Here is a 20,935-nt window from a genome sequence, read left to right as displayed (position 1 = left end):
TACCGAGGTTTATGGGATTCACAGTGCAGAAGGAGGCCATTCGGCCCATCGAGTCTGCACCGGCTCTTGCAAAGACCACCCTACCCAAGCCCACCCCTCCAGCCTATCCCCATAACTCAGTAACCCCACCCAACACCAAGGGGCAATTTACCATGGCCAATCCACCTAACCTGCACATCTTTGGACCGTGGGAGGAAACCTTCTTGTCTCTGACTGCATTTCACTAGCTTCAGGTGGTGTGTGCCGCATGGAGTGATGGCCAGTGTACCACTGGCGGGCACCCAGCTGGCATGGAAGGTTCCGACGGGCGCCGTTTGGCCTGGGAACGGGTCCACCCGCACGCCTGCCTTCCCAACCACCCTCGCCATCCCGGGTCCTGCCTGACCAACCCCCGGCACCCGCAGATCCCTCACACCGGAGGGGGGGGGGGGGGGGCACCGGCTCGCTGAGGACAGTCCGCTCGGCCAAGGCGCAGTCCCGGCAGAGGCCACCCTCAGCTCGGCGGCGCTGCTGAGCTTCCGGGCCCCGCTGACGGCAAGCCACAGGCCTCGGCCTTCCCCACCAGCCCCCGCCCCCCCACACCGGATCGAGACAACAGGCCCTCCTCTGACATAACCGCTGGCCGAGGCCTCTCGGAGCGCCTGAGCCCCGACGCCTGACTTACCCACTTCGTCAATCTTCAGGCTGACGCAACGTTTAATCCTCACCATGATTTTATTCTCATTACGGCGGCACGCACCAATGCGTCCCGTGTATCTGTAACTGTCCTCATCCATGAGACCTGCACAATCAGAAGGATAATGGTCGTCAATCACTCGTTTTCGAAATCCATGTCACGATATGCAGATATGCAGATAATGATATACGGACAGGCAGCTAATAAACACAGAGAACAGGGCACGACCAATGAGCAGGCAGGACACTCAGGGGTGGGATCTGACTATACAAGGCACGAGACACTCGCACTCCGCCTCTTTCCACTGATGAACATCTACAGAGTGAGTCAGGGTGTATGTACAGCATCACCCCCCCCAGCACGTGGCTCAGAGCTAGTCTGGTTCAGTCAGACGGAGTAACCACACTTAGGTTAGCAGAGAGTCGAACTCACAAGAGAACGGAGCTAACTGTGCTACTGGTTCAATAAATCAGATTGAACTAACTTCGAGGTCTGGAGTATCTTTTGGACAAAGCTGCAGCCTGTGTTATCCCTGTGAGGGCAGCACGGTAGCATTGTGGATAGCACAATTGCTTCACAGCTCCAGGGTCCCAGGTTCGATTCCCGGCTTGGGTCACTGTCTGTGCGGAGTCTGCACGTTCTCCCCGTGTGTGCGTGGGTTTCCTCCGGGTGCTCCGGTTTCCTCCCACAGTCCAAAGATGTGCAGGTTAGGTGGATTGGCCGTGATAAATTGCCCCTTAGTGTCCAAAATTGCCCTGAGTGTTGGGTGGGGTTACTGGGTTATGGGGATAGGGTGGAGGTGTTGACCTTGGGTGGGGTGTTCTTTCCAAGAGCCGGTGCAGACTCGATGGGCTGAATGGCCTCCTTCTGCACTGTAAAATCTCTGATAATCTATGATAATTCCAGAGTACATAACACAACAATCCAGTGATAATGAACTGCGGCCACAGGGATCGATTGGAGAGGTTGGGTCTGATTTCCTTGGCGTGAAGTAGGCCGAGAGGAGACGTGAATGGAGGTATTCAAGATCCCGAGGGGTGTGGACAGGGGTAAGCAGTTCCCTCTCGAGGGGGCGTCAGGGAGGAGATCGAAAATAATGGACAAGAGGAAGAGGATTGATGTGAGGAAAAGTATTTTCAGCCAGAGGTGGTTGGGGGTGTGGAGTGTGCTACCCCCAGAGGGTGGTGGAGTCAGGTCCGAGCGAGGTGTTTAGGAGAGAAATCGGATGGCTATTTGAGAGGAGGGAGCGTGCGCGCTGACGGGGTAAGGCAAGGGAGTGGGATGAGAGAGGGGAGTGGGATGAAGGAGAATGGAACTCCTGCGAGGCAGTGCTGACAGGATGAGCCAAATGATTGCCCTGGGAAGGCTCTGTAACGCTGTGATTCGAAGCCACGAACAGACAGCACAAGGAATCATAGACGCAACTTGATTCTTCATCGGCAGGGGGGGGGGGGGGATTCTTCATGGCGGACCGAGACCCAGCTTGCGCCTTGGGCGAATTTGTCAAGTTCGTGGGGCTAATTCGGAGGTGACAGGGACCGGCCAATCCTTCTGCCCACAAAGGTGTCAGCGACCAAATCTCCACCGCCAGCTAGGCGAGACTTCATTGTCACCAATCACCTCTCACCCACCCCTCCCCCTACCCGCTGTGCTCGCTGACCTTCAGTGACGATCCGGACCATCAACACATCAATTATAAAATTGCCCTCCGTTTTTCAAGTCACTCTGCAACTTTGCCCTCCTCCGCTCCTTGTCCCCATAATCTCCTTTAGCCCCGACAACCCTCCCTATCTCTGTAACCTCCTCCAGCCACTACAACCTTCCCTAGCTCTGTCACCTCCTCCAGCCACTACAACCCTCCCTATCTCTGTCACTTCCTCCAGCCACTACAACCCTCCCTATCTCTGTAACATCCTCCAACCCCCACAACCCTCCCTATCTCTGTAACCTCCTCCAGCCCCCTCCAACCCTCCCTATCTCTGTAACCTCCTCCAGCCCCCACTACCCTCCCTATCTCTGTCACCTCCTCCAGCCACTACAACCCTCCCTATCTCTGTAACCTTCTCCAGCCCCCTCCAACCCTCCCTATCTCTGTAACCGCCTCCAGCCCCTTCCAATCCTCCCTATCTCTGTAACCTTCTCCAGCCACTACAACCCTCCCTATCTCTGTCACCTCCTCCAGCCACTACAACCTTCCCTAGCTCTGTCACCTCCTCCAGCCACTACAACCCTGCCTATCTCTGTAACCGCCTCCAGCCCCCTCCAATCCTCCCTATCTCTGTCACCGCCTCCAGCCCCCTCCAACCCTCCCTATCTCTGTCACCTCCTCCAGCCCCCTCCAACCCTCCCTATCTCTGTAACTTCCTCCAGCCACTACAAACCTCCCTATCTCTGTAACCCCCTCCAGCCCCTAAAACCCTCCCTATCTCTGTAACTTCCTCCAGTCCCTACAACCATCCCTATCTCTGTGACCTCCTCCAGTCCCTACAACCCTCCCTATCTCTGTGACCTCCTCCAGCCCCCTACAACCCTCCCTATCTCTGTAACCTCCTTCAGCCCCCACAACCCTCCCTATCTCTGTAACCTCCTCCAGCCCCTACAACCCTCCCTATCTCTGTGACCTCCTCCAGTCCCTACAACCCTCCCTATCTCTGTGACCTCCTCCAGCCCCCTCCAACCCTCCCTATCTCTGTAACTTCCTCCAGTCCCTACAACCCTCCCTATCTCTGTGACCTCCTCCAGCCCCCTCCAACCCTCCCTATCTCTGTAACCCCCTCCAGCCCCTAAAACCCTCCCTATCTCTGTAACTTCCTCCAGCCCCTACAACCCTCCCTATCTCTGTGACCTCCTCCAGCCCCCTCCAACCCTCCCTATCTCTGTAACTTCCTCCAGCCACTACAAACCTCCCTATCTCTGTAACCTCCTCCAGTCCTGGCACTTGTGCGGTGTGAATGTAACTTGCCTCTTGTCAGCCCCGAGCCTGGAGATTGTCCGGGTCTTGCTGCATTTGGACAGGGACTGATTCAGTGTCTGAGGAGCCGCGAATGGTGCTGAACATTGTGCAGTCATCCGCAAACATCCCCACTTCTGACCTTGTGATGGAAGGGAGGACATTGATGAAGCAGCTGAAGATGGGTGGGGCCGAGGACACGACCCTGAGGGACTCCCGCAGTGATGTCCCGGAGCTGAGTTGATTGACCTCCAACCACCACAACCAACCAACCCTGAAAGATAGTGAAGTTTTGGCGATAGAGGACTGATTCTCAAAGAGTCGTCGTACAGGACAGGAAGACTCCCTTTGGTCCACCGGGCCTGTGTCAGCACTTTGGAAGATCGATCCAATTAGCTCAATTCCACCTTGCTCTTACTCCCAAGAACCCAGAAAATGTTCCCCCTCAAAGTACCCCCCCAAATTCGCCCCCTTTTGAGGAGAACAATCCGGGCCTCTCCCATTCTCTCCACGTGGATTAAATTCCCTGATCCCTGGTAAGACTGTGCAATAAGAGAGAATCATTGAGCAGGTCAAAGACGGAGCTCAGGAAAGCTCTCCTTCCTCGAGGTACTCACCAGTATTGACAATACTTCTTAAAGCATGACCGATACGACCGCCAGAACAGTTCCCCGCTTGAGAACAATCTAGGACTTCTGCAGAAACAGGAAGATATCAGTTAGACACAAGAACATAGAACAGCCCCCAAACTGACCCCCTTCAAGCACTCCCAGGACAGGTACAGCACGGGGTTAGAAACAGAGTAAAGCTCCCTCTGCACTGTCCCCATCAAATACTCCCAGGACAGGTACAGCACGGGGTTAGATACAGAGTAAAGTTCCCTCTACTCTGTCCCCATCAAACACTCCCAGGACAGGTACAGAACGGGGTTAGATACAGAGTAAAGTTCCCTCTACACTCTCCCCATCTAACACTCCCAGGACAGGTACAGAACGGGGTTAGATACAGAGTAATGCTCCCTTTACACTGTACCCATCAAACACTCCCAGGACAGGTACAGCACGGGGTTAGATACAGAGTAATGCTCCCTCTACACTGTTCCCATCAAACACTCCCAGGACAGGTACAGCACGGGGCTAGATACAGAGTAAAGCTCCGTCTACACTGTCCCCATCAAACACTCCCAGGACAGGGACAGCACGGGGTTAGATACAGAGTAAAGCTCCCAATACACTGTCCCCAGCAAACACTCCCAGGACAGGTACAGCACGGGTTTAGATACAGAGTAAAGCTCCGTCTACACTGTCCCCATCAAACACACCCAGGACAGGGACAGCACGGGGTTAGATACAGAGTAAAGCTCCCTCTACACTGTCCCCATCAAATACTCCCAGGACAGGTACAGCACGGGGTTAGGTACAGAGTAAATCTCTCTCTACAATGTCCCCATCAAACACTCCCAGGACAGGTACAGCACGGGATTAGATACAGAGTAAAGCTCCCTCTACATTGTCCCATCAAACACTCCCAGGACAGGTACAGCACGGGGTTAGATACAGAGTAAAGCTCCGTCTACACTGTCCCCATCAAACACTCAGGACAGATACAGCACGGGGTCAGATACAGAGTAAAGCTCTCTCTACACTGTCCCCATCAAACACTCCCGGGACAGGTACAACACGGGGTTAGATACAGAGTAAAGCTCTCTCTACACTGTCCCCATCAAACACTCCCAGGACAGGTACAGCACGGGGTTAGACACAGAGTAAAGCTCCCTCAACACTGTCCCCAACAAACACTCCCAGGACAGGTACAGCACGGGGTTAGATACAGAGTAAAGCTCCCTCTACACTGTCCCCATCAAACACTCTCAGGAAAGGTATAGCACGGGGTTCGATACAGAGTAAAGCTCCCTCTACACTGTCCCCCATCAAACACTCCCAGGACAGGTACAGCACGTGGTTAGATACAGAGTAAAGCTCCCTCTACACTGTCCCGGTCAAACACTCCCAGGACAGGTACAGCACGGGGTTAGATACAGAGTAATGCTCCCTTTACACTGTACCCATCAAACACTCCCAGGACAGGTACAGCACGGGGTTAGATACAGAGTAAAGCTCCGTCTAAACTGTCCCCATCAAACACTCCCAGGACAGGGACAGCACGGGGTTAGATACAGAGTAAAGCTCCCTCTAAACTGTCCCCAGCAAACACTCCCAGGACAGGTACAGCACGGGTTTAGATACAGAGTAAAGCTCCGTCTACACTGTCCCCATCAAACACTCCCAGGACAGGTACAGCACGGAGTTAGATACAGAGTAAAGCTCCCTCTACACTGTCCCCATCAAACACTCCCAGGACAGGTACAGCACGGAGTTAGATACAGAGTAAAGCTCCCTCGACACTGTCCCCATCAAACACTCCCAGGACAGGTACAGCACGGGGTTAGGTACAGAGTAAATCTCTCTCTACAATGTCCCCATCAAACACTCCCAGGACAGGTACAGCACGGGATTAGATACAGAGTAAAGCTCCCTCTACACTGTCCCCCATCAAACACTCCCAGGACAGGTATGGCACGGGGTTAGGTACAGAGTAAAGCTCCCTCTACACTGTCCCCATCAAACACTCCCAGGACAGGGACAGCACGGGGTTAGATACAGAGTAAAGCTCCCTCTACACTGTCCCCATCAAACACGCCCAGGACAGGTACAGCACGGGGTTAGGTACAGAGTAAATCTCTCTCTACAATGTCCCCATCAAACACTCCCAGGACAGGTACAGCACGGGATTAGATACAGAGTAAAGCTCCCTCTACACTGTCCCCCATCAAACACTCCCAGAACAGGTACAGAACGGGGTTAGATACAGAGTAAAGTTCCCTGTACACTCTCCCCATCTAACACTCCCAGGACAGGTACAGAACGGGGTTAGATACAGAGTAATGCTCCCTTTACACTGTACCCATCAAACACTCCCAGGACAGGTACAGCACGGGGTTAGATACAGAGTAATGCTCCCTCTACACTGTTCCCATCAAACACTCCCAGGACAGGTACAGCACGGGGCTAGATACAGAGTAAAGCTCCGTCTACACTGTCCCCATCAAACACTCCCAGGACAGGGACAGCACGGGGTTAGATACAGAGTAAAGCTCCCTCTACACTGTCCCCAGCAAACACTCCCAGGACAGGTACAGCACGGGTTTAGATACAGAGTAAAGCTCCGTCTACACTGTCCCCATCAAACACACCCAGGACAGGGACAGCACGGGGTTAGATACAGAGTAAAGCTCCCTCTACACTGTCCCCATCAAATACTCCCAGGACAGGTACAGCACGGGGTTAGGTACAGAGTAAATCTCTCTCTACAATGTCCCCATCAAACACTCCCAGGACAGGTACAGCACGGGATTAGATACAGAGTAAAGCTCCCTCTACATTGTCCCATCAAACACTCCCAGGACAGGTACAGCACGGGGTTAGATACAGAGTAAAGCTCCGTCTACACTGTCCCCATCAAACACTCAGGACAGATACAGCACGGGGTCAGATACAGAGTAAAGCTCTCTCTACACTGTCCCCATCAAACACTCCCGGGACAGGTACAACACGGGGTTAGATACAGAGTAAAGCTCTCTCTACACTGTCCCCATCAAACACTCCCAGGACAGGTACAGCACGGGGTTAGACACAGAGTAAAGCTCCCTCAACACTGTCCCCAACAAACACTCCCAGGACAGGTACAGCACGGGGTTAGATACAGAGTAAAGCTCCCTCTACACTGTCCCCATCAAACACTCTCAGGAAAGGTATAGCACGGGGTTCGATACAGAGTAAAGCTCCCTCTACACTGTCCCCCATCAAACACTCCCAGGACAGGTACAGCACGTGGTTAGATACAGAGTAAAGCTCCCTCTACACTGTCCCGGTCAAACACTCCCAGGACAGGTACAGCACGGGGTTAGATACAGAGTAATGCTCCCTTTACACTGTACCCATCAAACACTCCCAGGACAGGTACAGCACGGGGTTAGATACAGAGTAAAGCTCCGTCTAAACTGTCCCCATCAAACACTCCCAGGACAGGGACAGCACGGGGTTAGATACAGAGTAAAGCTCCCTCTAAACTGTCCCCAGCAAACACTCCCAGGACAGGTACAGCACGGGTTTAGATACAGAGTAAAGCTCCGTCTACACTGTCCCCATCAAACACTCCCAGGACAGGTACAGCACGGAGTTAGATACAGAGTAAAGCTCCCTCTACACTGTCCCCATCAAACACTCCCAGGACAGGTACAGCACGGAGTTAGATACAGAGTAAAGCTCCCTCGACACTGTCCCCATCAAACACTCCCAGGACAGGTACAGCACGGGGTTAGGTACAGAGTAAATCTCTCTCTACAATGTCCCCATCAAACACTCCCAGGACAGGTACAGCACGGGATTAGATACAGAGTAAAGCTCCCTCTACACTGTCCCCCATCAAACACTCCCAGGACAGGTATGGCACGGGGTTAGGTACAGAGTAAAGCTCCCTCTACACTGTCCCCATCAAACACTCCCAGGACAGGGACAGCACGGGGTTAGATACAGAGTAAAGCTCCCTCTACACTGTCCCCATCAAACACGCCCAGGACAGGTACAGCACGGGGTTAGGTACAGAGTAAATCTCTCTCTACAATGTCCCCATCAAACACTCCCAGGACAGGTACAGCACGGGATTAGATACAGAGTAAAGCTCCCTCTACACTGTCCCCCATCAAACACTCCCAGGACAGGTACAGCACGGGGTTAGATACAGAGTAAAGCTCCCTCTACACTGTCCCCATCAAACACTCAGGACAGATACAGCATGGGGTCAGATACAGAGTAAAGCTCCCTCTACACTGTCCCCCATCAAACATTCCCAGGACAGGTACAGCACGTGGTTAGATACAGAGTAAAGCTCCCTCTACACTGTCCCCGTCAAACACTCCCAGGACAGGTACAGCACGGGGTTAGATACAGAGTAAAGCTCCCTCTACACTGTCCCCATCAAACACTCCCAGGACAGGTACAGAACGGGGTTAGATACAGAGTAAAGTTCCCTCTACACTCTCCCCATCAAACACTCCCAGGACAGGTACAGCACGGGGTTAGATACAGAGTAATGCTCCCTTTACACTGTACCCATCAAACACTCCCAGGACAGGTACAGCACGGGGTTAGATACAGAGTAATGCTCCCTCTACACTGTTCCCATCAAACACTCCCAGGACAGGTACAGCACGGGGCAAGATACAGAGTAAAGCTCCGTCTACACTGTCCCCATCAAACACTCCCAGGACAGGTACAGCACGGAGTTAGATACAGAGTAAAGCTCCCTCTACACTGTCCCCATCAAACACTCCCAGGACAGGTACAGCACGGAGTTAGATACAGAGTAAAGCTCCCTCGACACTGTCCCCATCAAACACTCCCAGGACAGGTACAGCACGGGGTTAGGTACAGAGTAAATCTCTCTCTACAATGTCCCCATCAAACACTCCCAGGACAGGTACAGCACGGGGTTAGGTACAGAGTAAAGCTCCCTCTACACTGTCCCCATCAAACGCTCCCAGGGCAGGTACAGCACGGGGTTAGATACAGAGTAAAGCTCCCTCTACACTGCCCCCATCAAACACTCCCAGGACAGGTACAGCACGGGTTAGATACAGAGTAAAGCTCCCTCTACACTGTCCCCATCAAACACTCCCAGGACAGGTACAGCATGGGGTTAGATACAGAGTAAAGCTCACTCTACACTGTCCCCATCAACCACTCCCAGGACAGGTACAGCACTGGGTTAGATACAGAGTAAAGCTCTGTCTACACAGTCCCCATCAAACACTCCCAGGACAGGTACAGCACAGGGTTAGATACAGAGTAAAGCTCCCTCTACACTGCCCCCATCAAACTCTCCCAGGACAGGTACAGAACGCGGTTCGATACAGAGAAAAGCTCCCTCTACACTGTCCCCATCAAACTCTCCCAGGACAGGTACAGAACGGGGTTAGATACAGAGTAAAGTTCCCTCCACACTGCCCCCATCAAACACTCCCAGGACAGGTACAGCACGGGGTTAGATACAGAGTAATGCTCCCGCTACACTGTTCACATCAAACACTCCCAGGACAGGTACAGCACGGGGTTAGATCCAGAGTAATGCTCCCTCTACACTGTTCCCATCTAACACTCCCAGGACAGGTACAGCACGGGGTTAGATACAGAGTAAAGCTCCCTCTACACTGTCCCCATCAAACACTCCCAGGACAGGTACAGCACGGGGTTAGATACAGAGTAAAGCTCCCTCAACATGTCCCCCATCAAACACTCCCAGGACAGGTACAGCATGGGGTTAGATACAGAGTAAAGCTCCCTCTACTGTTGCTGTTTGTCATTTTTATCAATGACCTAGAGGAAGGTGCAGAAGGGTGGGTGAGTAAATTTGCAGACGATACTAAAGTCAGTGGTGTTGTCGACAGTGTGGAAGGATGTAGCAGGTTACAGAGGGACATAGATAAGCTGCAGAGCTGGGCTGAGAGGTGGCAAATGGAGTTTAATGTAGAGAAGTGTGAGGTGATTCACTTTGGAAGGAATAACAGGAATGCTGAATATTTGGCTAATGGTAAAGTTCTTGGAAATGTGGATGAGCAGAGGGATCTAGGTGTCCATGTACATAGATCCCTGAAAGTTGCCACCCAGGTTGATAGGGTTGTGAAGAAGGCCTATGGAGTGTTGGCCTTTATTGGTAGAGGGATTGAGTTCCGGAGTCAGGAGGTCATGTTGCAGCTGTACAAAACTCTGGTACGGCCGCATTTTGAGTATTGCGTACAGTTCTGGTCACCGCATTATAGGAAGGACGTGGAGGCTTTGGAGCGGGTGCAGAGGAGATTTACCAGGATGTTGCCTGGTATGGAGGGAAAATCTTATGAGGAAAGGCTGATGGACTTGAGGTTGTTTTCGTTGGAGAGAAGAAGGTTAAGAGGAGACTTAATAGAGGCATACAAAATGATCAGGGGGTTAGATAGGGTGGAAAGTGAGAGTCTTCTCCCGCGGATGGAAATGGCTGGCATTAGGGGACATAGCTTTAGAGGAGGGGTAATAGATATAGGGCAGAGGTCAGAGGTAGGTTCTTTACGCAAAGAGTGGTGAGGCCGTGGAATGCCCTACCTGCTACAGTAGTGAACTCGCCAACATTGAGGGCATTTAAAAGTTTATTGGATAAACATATGGATGATAATGGCATAGTGTAGGTTAGATGGCTTTTGTTTCGGCGCAACATCGTGGGCCGAAGGGCCTGTACTGCGCTGTATTGTTCTATGTTCTATGTTCAATGTACACTGTCCCCATCAAACACTCCCAGGACAGGTACAGCACGGGGTTAGATACAGAGTAAAGCTCCCTCTACACTGTCCCCATCAAACACTCCCAGGACAGGTACAGCACGGTGTTAGATACAGAGTAAAGCTCCCTCTGTACTGTCCCCCATCAAACACTCCCAGGACAGGTACAGCACGGGGTTAGATACAGAGTAAAGCTCCCTCTACACTGTCCCCATCAAACACTTCCAGGACAGGTACAGCACGGGGTTAGATACAGAGAAAAGCTCCCTCTGTACTGTCCCCCATCAAACACTCCCAGGACATGGACAGCACGGGGTTAGATACAGAGTAAAGCTCCCTCTACACTGTCCCCATCAAGCACTCCCAGGACAGGTACGGCACGGGGTTAGATACAGAGTAAACCTCCCTCTACACTGTCCCCCATCACACACTCCCAGGACAGGTACAGCACGGGGTTAGATACAGAGTAAAGCTCCCTCTACACTGTCCCCATCAAACACTCTCAGGACAGGTACAGCACGGGGTGAGACACAGAGTAAAGCTCCCTCTACACTGTCCCCCATCAAACACTCCCAGGACAGGTACAGCATGGGGTCACTACAGAGTAAAGCTCCCTCTACACTGTCCCCATCAAACACTCCCAGGACAGGTACAGCACGGGCTAGATACAGAGTAAAGCTCCCTCTCCAGTGTTCCTATCAAACACTCCCAGGACAGGTGCAGCACAGGGTTAGATACAGAGTAAAGCTCCCTCCACACTGTCCCCATCAAACACTCCCAGGACAGGTACAGCACGGGGTTAGATACAGAGTAAAGCTCCCTCTACACTGTCCCCATCAAACACTCCCAGGACAGGTACAACACGGGGTTAGATACGGAGTAAAGCTCCCTCTGTACTGTCCCCCATCAAACACTCCCAGGACAGGGACAGCACGGGGTTAGATACAGAGTAAAGCTCCCTCTACACTGTCCCCATCAAACACTCTCAGGACAAGTACAGCACGGGGTTAGATGCAGAGTTATGCTCCCTCTACACTGTCCCCAGCAAACACTCCCAGGACAGGTACAGCACGGGGTTAGATACAGTGTAAAGCTCGCTCTGTACTGTCCCCCATCAAACACTCCCAGGAGAGGTACAACACGGGGTTAGATACGGAGTAAAGCTCCCTCTGTACTGTTCCCCATCAAACACTCCCAGGACAGGTACAGCACAAGGTTAGATACAGAGTAAAACTCCCTCTGCACTGTCCCCATCAAACACTCCCAGGACAGGTACAGCACGGGGTTAGATAGAGAGTAAAGCTCCCTCTACACTGTCCCCATCAAACACTCCCAGGACATGTACAGCACGGGGTTAGGTCAGGAGTAAAGCTCCCTCTACACTGTCCCCATCAAACACTCCAAGGAGTTGTACAGCACGGGGTTAGGTACAGAGTAAAGCTCCCTCTACACTGTCCCCATCAAGCACTCCCAGGACAGGTACGGCACGGGGTTAGATACAGAGTAAAGCTCCCTCTACACTGTCCCCCATCACACACTCCCAGGACAGGTACAGCACGGGGTTAGATACAGAGTAAAGCTCCCTCTACACTGTCCCCATCAAACACTCTCAGGACAGTTACAGCACGGGGTGAGACACAGAGTAAAGCTCCCTCTACACTGTCCCCCATCAAACACTCCCAGGACAGGTACAGAATGGGGTCACTACAGAGTAAAGCTCCCTCTACACTGTCCCCATCAAACACTCCCAGGACAGGTACAGCACGGAGTTAGATACAGAGTAAAGCTCCGTCTACACTGTCCCCATCAAACACTCCCAGGAAAGGTACAGCACACGGTTAGATACAGAGTAAAGCTCCCTCTACACTGTTCCCATCAAACACTCTCAGGACAGGTACAGCACGGGGTGAGACACAGAGTAAAGCTCCCTCTACACTGTCCCCCATCAAACACTCCCAGGACAGGTACAGAATGGGATCACTACAGAGTAAAGCTCCCTCTACACTGTCCCCATCAAACACTCCCAGGACAGGTACAGCACGGGGTTAGATACAGAGTAAAGCTCCCTCTGTATTGTCCCCCATCAAACACTCCCAGGACAGGTACGGCACGGGGTTCGATACAGAGTAAAGGTCCCTCTACACTGTCCCCCATCAAACACTCCCAGGACAGGTACAGCACGGGGTTAGATACAGAGTAAAGCTCCCTCTACATTGTCCCCATCAAACACTCCCAGGACAGGTACAGCACAAGGTTAGATACAGAGTAAAGCTCCCTCTACACTGTCCCCATCAAGCACTCCCAGGACAGGTACGGCACGGGGTTAGATACAGAGTAAAGCTCCCTCTACACTGTCCCCCATCACACACTCCCAGGACAGGTACAGCACGGGGTTAGATACAGAGTAAAGCTCCCTCTACACTGTCCCGATCAAACACTCTCAGGACAGGTACAGCACGGGGTGAGACACAGAGTAAAGCTCCCTCTACACTGTCCCCCATCAAACACTCCCAGGACAGGTACAGCATAGGGTCACTACAGAGTAAAGCTCCCTCTACACTGTCCCCATCAAACACTCCCAGGACAGGTTCAGCAGGGGCTAGATACAGAGTAAAGCTCCCTCTACACTGTTCCTATAAAACATTCCCAGGAGAGGTGCAGCACGGGGTTAGATACAGAGTCAAGCTCCCTCTGTACTGTCCCCCATCAAACACTCCCAGGACAGGGACAGCACGGGGTTAGATACAGAGTAAAGCTCCCTCTACACTGTCCCCATCAAACTCTCTCAGGACAGGTACAGCACGGCGTTAGATACAGAGTAAAGCTCCCTCTACACTGTCCCCATCAAACACTCCCAGGACAGTTACAGCACGGGGTTAGATACAGAGTAAAGCTCCCTCTACACTGTCCGCATCAAACACTCCCAGGACAGGTACAGCACGGAGGTACATACAGAGTAAAGCTCCCTCTATACTGTCCCCATCAATCACTCCCAGGACAGGTACAGCACAAGGTTAGATACAGAGTAAAACTCCCTCTACACTGTCCCCATCAAACACTCCCAGGACAGGTACAGCTTGGGGTTAGATACAGAGTAAAGCTCCCTCTACACTGTACCCATCAAAAACTCCCAGGACATGTACAGCACGGGGATAGGTCGGGAGTAAAGCTCCCTCTACAATGTCCCCATCAAACACTCCCAGGACATGTACAGCACGGGGTTAGGTACAGAGTAAAGCTCCCTCTACACTGTCCCCATCAAGCACTCCCAGGACAGGTACGGCACGGGGTTAGATACAGAGTAAAGCTCCCTCTACACTGTCCACCATCACACACTCCCAGGACAGGTACAGCACGGGGTTAGATACAGAGTAAAGCTCCCTCTACACTGTCCCCATCAAACACTGCCAGGACAGGTACAGCACGGAGTTAGATACAGAGTAAAGCTCCGTCTACACTGTCCCCATCAAACACTCCCAGGACAGGTACAGCACGGGGTTAGATACAGAGTAAAGCTCCCTCTGTATTGTCCCCCATCCAACACTCCCAGGACAGGTACAGCACGGGGTTAGATACAGAGTAAAGCTCCCTCTACATTGTCCCCATCAAACACTCCCAGGACAGGTACAGCACAAGGTTGGATACAGGGTAAAGCTCCCTCTACACTGTCCCCATAAAGCACTCCCAGGACAGGTACGGCACAGGGTTAGATACAGAGTAAAGCTCCCTCTACACTGTCCCCCATCACACACTCCCAGGACAGGTACAGCACGGGGTTAGATACAGAGTAAAGCTCCGTCTACACTGTCCCCATCAAACACTCCCAGGACAGGTACAGCACGGGGTTAGATACAGAGTAAAGCTCTCTCTGTATTGTCCCCCATCCAACACTCCCAGGACAGGTACAGCACGGGGTTAGATACAGAGTAAAGCTTCCTCTACACTGTCCCCATTAAACACTCTCAGGACAGGTACAGCACGGGTTGAGACACAGAGTAAAGCTCCCTCTACACTGTCCCCATCAAACACTCCCAGGACAGGTACAGCACGGGGTTAGATACAGAGTAAAGCTCCCTCTACACTGTCCCCATCAAACACTCCCAGGACAGGTACAGCACGGGGTTAGATACAGAGGAAAGCTCCCTCAACACTGTTCCTATCAAACACTCCAAAGACAGGTGCAGCACGGGGTTAGATACAGAGTAAAGCTCCCTCCACACTGTCCCCATCAAACACTCCCAGGACAGGTACAACACGGGGTTAGATACAGAGGAAAGCTCCCTCAACACTATCCCCATCAAACACTCCCAGGACAGGTGCAGCACGGGGTTAGATACAGAGGAAAGCTCCCTCCACACTGTCCCCATCAAACACTCCCAGGACAGGTACAACACGGGGTTAGATACGGAGTAAAGCTCCCTCTGTACTGTCCCCCATCAAACACTCCCAGGACAGGGACAGCACGGGGTTAGATACAGAGTAAAGCTCCCTCTACACTGTCCCCATCAAACACTCCCAGGACAGGTACAACACGGGGTTAGATACAGAGTAAAGCTCCCTCTACACTGTCCCCATCAAACACTCCCAGGACAGGTACAGCACGGGGTTAGATACAGAGTAAATCTCCCTCTACACTGTCCCCATCAAACACTCTCAGGACAGGTACAGCACGGGGTGAGACACAGAGTAAAGCTCCCTCTACACTGTCCCCCATCAAACACTCCCAGGACAGGTACAGCATGGGGTCACTGCAGAGTAAAGCTCCCTCTTCACTGTCCCCATCAAACACTCCCAGGACATGTACAGCACGGGGTTAGATACAGAGTAAAGCTCCCTCTACACTGTTCCTATCAAACACTCCCAGGACAGGTGCAGCACGGGGTTAGATACAGAGTAAAGCTCCCTCCACACTGTCCCCATCAAACACTCCCAGGACAGGTACAGCACGGGGTTAGATACAGAGTAAAGCTCCCTCTACACTGTCCCCATCAAATACTCCCAGGACAGGTACAACACGGGGTTAGATACGGAGTAAAGCTCCCTCTGTACTGTCCCCCATCAAACACTCCCAGGACAGGGACAGCACGGGGTTAGATACAGAGTAAAGCTCCCTCTACACTGTCCCCATCAAACACTCTCAGGACAAGTACAGCACGGGGTTAGATGCAGAGTTATGCTCCCTCTACACTGTCCCCATCAAACACTCCCAGGACAGGTACAGCACGGGGTTAGATACAGAGTAAAGCTCGCTCTGTACTGTCCCCCATCAAACACTCCCAGGACAGGTACAACACGGGGTTAGATACGGAGTAAAGCTCCCTCTGTACTGTCCCCCATCAAACACTCCCAGGACAGGGACAGCACGGGGTTAGATACAGAGTAAAGCTCCCTCTACACTGTCCCCATCAAACACTCTCAGGACAGGTACAGCACGGGGTTAGATACAGAGTAAAGCTCCCTCTACACTGTCCCCATCAAACACTCCCAGGACAGTTACAGCACGGGGTTAGATACAGAGTAAAGCTCCCTCTACACTGTCCGCATCAAACACTCCCAGGACAGGGACAGCACGGGGTTAGATACAGAGTAAAGCTCCCTCTACACTGTCCCCATCAAACATTCTCAGGACAGGTACAGCACGGGGTTAGATACAGAGTAAAGCTCCCTCTACACTGTCCCCATCAAACACTCCCAGGACAGTTACAACACGGGGTTAGATACAGAGTAAAGCTCCCTCTACACTGTCCGCATCAAACACTCCCAGGACAGGTACAGCACGGAGGTACATACAGAGTAAAGCTCCCTCTATACTGTCCCCATCAAACACTCCCAGGACAGGTACAGCACAAGGTTAGATACAGAGTAAAACTCCCTCTACACTGTCCCCATCAAACACTCCCAGGACAGGTACAGCACGGGGTTAGATACAGAGTAAATCTCCCTCTACACTGTCCCCATCAAACACTCTCAGGACAGGTACAGCACGGGGTGAGACACAGAGTAAAGCTCCCTCTACACTGTCCCCCATCAAACACTCCCAGGACAGGTACAGCATGGGGTCACTGCAGAGTAAAGCTCCCTCTACACTGTCCCCATCAAACACTCCCAGGACATGTACAGCACGGGGTTAGATACAGAGTAAAGCTCCCTCTACACTGTTCCTATCAAACACTCCCAGGACAGGTGCAGCACGGGGTTAGATACAGAGTAAAGCTCCCTCCACACTGTCCCCATCAAACACTCCCAGGACAGGTACAGCACGGGGTTAGATACAGAGTAAAGCTCCCTCTACACTGTCCCCATCAAATACTACCAGGACAGGTACAACACGGGGTTAGATACGGAGTAAAGCTCCCTCTGTACTGTCCCCCATCAAACACTCCCAGGACAGGGACAGCACGGGGTTAGATACAGAGTAAAGCTCCCTCTACACTGTCCCCATCAAACACTCTCAGGACAAGTACAGCACGGGGTTAGATGCAGAGTTATGCTCCCTCTACACTGTCCCCATCAAACACTCCCAGGACAGGTACAGCACGGGGTTAGATACAGTGTAAAGCTCGCTCTGTAATGTCCCCCATCAAACACTCCCAGGACAGGTACAACACGGGGTTAGATACGGAGTAAAGCTCCCTCTGTACTGTCCCCCATCAAACACTCCCAGGACAGGGACAGCACGGGGTTAGATACAGAGTAAAGCTCCCTCTACACTGTCCCCATCAAACACTCTCAGGACAGGTACAGCACGGGGTTAGATACAGAGTAAAGCTCCCTCTACACTGTCCCCATCAAACACTCCCAGGACAGTTACAGCACGGGGTTAGATACAGAGTAAAGCTCCCTCTACACTGTCCGCATCAAACACTCCCAGGACAGGTACAGCACGGAGGTAGATACAGAGTAAAGCTCCCTCTATACTGACCCCATCAAACACTCCCAGGACAGGTACAGCACAAGGTTCGATACAGAGTAAAACTCCCTCTACACTGTCCCCATCAAACACTCCCAGGACATGTACAGCACGGGGTTAGGTACAGAGTAAAGCTTCCTCTACACTGTCCCCATCAAACACTCCCAGGACATGTACAGCACGGGGTTAGGTACAGAGTAAAGCTCCCTCTACACTGTCCCCATCAAGCACTCCCAGGACAGGTACGGCACGGGGTTAGATACAGAGTAAAGCTCCCTCTGCACTGTCCCCCATCACACACTCCCAGGACAGGTACAGCCCGGGGTTAGATACAGAGTAAAGCTCCCTCTACACTGTCCCCATCAAACACTCTCAGGACAGGTACAGCACGGGGTGAGACACCGAGTAAAGCTCCCTCTACACTGTCCCCCATCAAACACTCCCAGGACAGGTACAGCATGGGGTCACTACAGAGTAAAGCTCCCTCTACACTGTCCCCATCAAACACTCCCAGGACAGGTACAGCACGGGCTAGATACAGAGTAAAGCTCCCTCTACACTGTTCCTATCAAACACTCCGAGGACAGGTGCAGCACGGGGTTAGATACAGAGTAAATCTCCCTCCACACTGTCCCCATCAAACACTCCCAGGACAGGTACAGCACGGGGTTAGATACAGAGTAAAGCTCCCTCTACACTGTCCCCATCAAACACTCCCAGGACAGGTACAACACGGGGTTAGATACGGAGTAAAGCTCCCTCTGTACTGTCCCCCATCAAACACTCCCAGGACAGGGACAGCACGGGGTTAGATACAGAGTAAAGCTCCCTCTACACTGTCCCCATCAAACACTCTCAGGACAAGTACAGCACGGGGTTAGATGCAGAGTTATGCTCCCTCTACACTGTCCCCATCAAACACTCCCAGGACAGGTACAGCACGGGGTTAGATACAGAGTAATGCTCGCTCTGTACTTTCCCCCATCAAACACTCCCAGGACAGGTACAACACGGGGTTAGATACGGAGAAAAGCTCCCTCTGTACTGTCCCCCATCAAACACTCCCAGGACAGGGACAGCACGGGGTTAGATACACAGTAAAGCTCCCTCTACACTGTCCCCATCAAACACTCTCAGGTCAGGTACAGCACGGGGTTAGATACAGAGTAAAGCTCCCTCTACACTGTCCCCATCAAACACTCCCAGGACAGTTACAGCACGGGGTTAGATACAGAGTAAAGCTCCCTCTACACTGTCCGCATCAAACACTCCCAGGACAGGTACAGCACGGAGGTAGATACAGAGTAAAGCTCCCTCTATACTGTCCCCATCAAACACTCCCTGGACAGGTACAGCACAAGGTTAGATACAGAGTAAAACTCCCTCTACACTGTCCCCATCAAACACTCCCAGGACAGGTACAGCACGGGGTTAGATACAGAGTAAAGCTCCCTCTACACTGTCCCCATCAAACACTCCCAGGACATGTACAGCATGGGGTTAGGTACAGAGTAAAGCTCCCTCTACACTGTCCCCATCAAACACTCCCAGGACAGGTACAGCACGGGCTAGATACAGAGTAAAGCTCCCTCTACCCTGTCCCCATCAAACACTCCCAGGACAGGTACAACACGGGGTTAGATACGGAGTAAAGCTCCCTCTGTACTGTCCCCCATCAAACACTCCCAGGACAGGGACAGCACGGGGTTAGATACAGAGTAAAGCTCCCTCTACACTGTCCCCATCAAACACTCTCAGGACAGGTACAGCACGGGGTTAGATACAGAGTAAAGCTCCCTCTACACTGTCCCCATCAAACACTCCCAGGACAGTTACAGCACGGGGTTAGATACAGAGTAAAGCTCCCTCTACACTGTCCGCATCAAACACTCCCAGGACAGGTACAGCACGGAGGTAGATACAGAGTAAAGCTCCCTCTATACTGACCCCATCAAACACTCCCAGGACAGGTACAGCACAAGGTTAGATACAGAGTAAAACTCCCTCTACACTGTCCCCATCAAACACTCCCAGGACATGTACAGCACGGGGTTAGGTTCAGAGTAAAGCTTCCTCTACACTGTCCCCATCAAACACTCCCAGGACATGTACAGCACGGGGTTAGGTACAGAGTAAAGCTCCCTCTACACTGTCCCCATCAAGCACTCCCAGGACAGGTACGGCACGGGGTTAGATACAGAGTAAAGCTCCCTCTGCACTGTCCCCCATCACACACTCCCAGGACAGGTACAGCACGGGGTTAGATACAGAGTAAAGCTCCCTCTACACTGTCCCCATCAAACACTCTCAGGACAGGTACAGCACGAGGTGAGACACCGAGTAAAGCTCCCTCTACACTGTCCCCCATCAAACACTCCCAGGACAGGTACAGCATGGGGTCACTACAGAGTAAAGCTCCCTCTACACTGTCCCCATCAAACACTCCCAGGACAGGTACAGCACGGGCTAGATACAGAGTAAATCTCCCTCTACACTGTTCCTATCAAACACTCCGAGGACAGGTGCAGCACGGGGTTAGATACAGAGTAAATCTCCCTCCACACTGTCCCCATCAAACACTCCCAGGACAGGTACAGCACGGGGTTAGATACAGAGTAAAGCTCCCTCTACACTGTCCCCATCAAACACTCCCAGGACAGGTACAACACGGGGTTAGATACGGAGTAAAGCTCCCTCTGTACTGTCCCCCATCAAACACTCACAGGACAGGGACAGCACGGGGTTAGATACAGAGTAAAGCTCCCTCTACACTGTCCCCATCAAACACTCTCAGGACAAGTACAGCACGGGGTTAGATGCAGAGTTATGCTCCCTCTACACTGTCCCCATCAAACACTCCCAGGACAGGTACAGCACGGGGTTAGATACAGAGTAAAGCTCGCTCTGTACTTTCCCCCATCAAACACTCCCAGGACAGGTACAACACGGGGTTAGATACGGAGAAAAGCTCCCTCTGTACTGTCCCCCATCAAACACTCCCAGGACAGGGACAGCACGGGGTTAGATACACAG

At 52.3% G+C, this 20,935-nt stretch overlaps 1 protein-coding gene across 1 annotated transcript in view; it reads right to left on the bottom strand.

Annotated features, from left to right (window-relative positions):
• LOC140399954 (cathepsin F-like) overlaps positions 1 to 20,935 on the bottom strand; it is a 120,713-nt gene that overhangs the window by 26,027 nt on the left and 73,751 nt on the right. The window contains exons 6-7 of the mRNA XM_072489448.1: positions 4,244 to 4,321; positions 665 to 781 (exon numbers count right to left, since the gene is read on the bottom strand). Of these exons, the coding sequence (XP_072345549.1) occupies positions 665 to 781; positions 4,244 to 4,321 (195 nt within the window). The remainder of the gene's footprint in view (positions 1 to 664; positions 782 to 4,243; positions 4,322 to 20,935) is intronic.

This window comes from Scyliorhinus torazame, chromosome 24 (assembly GCF_047496885.1).
Source record: "Scyliorhinus torazame isolate Kashiwa2021f chromosome 24, sScyTor2.1, whole genome shotgun sequence".
In the NCBI taxonomy this organism is placed as follows: domain Eukaryota; kingdom Metazoa; phylum Chordata; class Chondrichthyes; order Carcharhiniformes; family Scyliorhinidae; genus Scyliorhinus; species Scyliorhinus torazame.
This window is presented reverse-complemented; position numbering and strand designations above follow the sequence as displayed.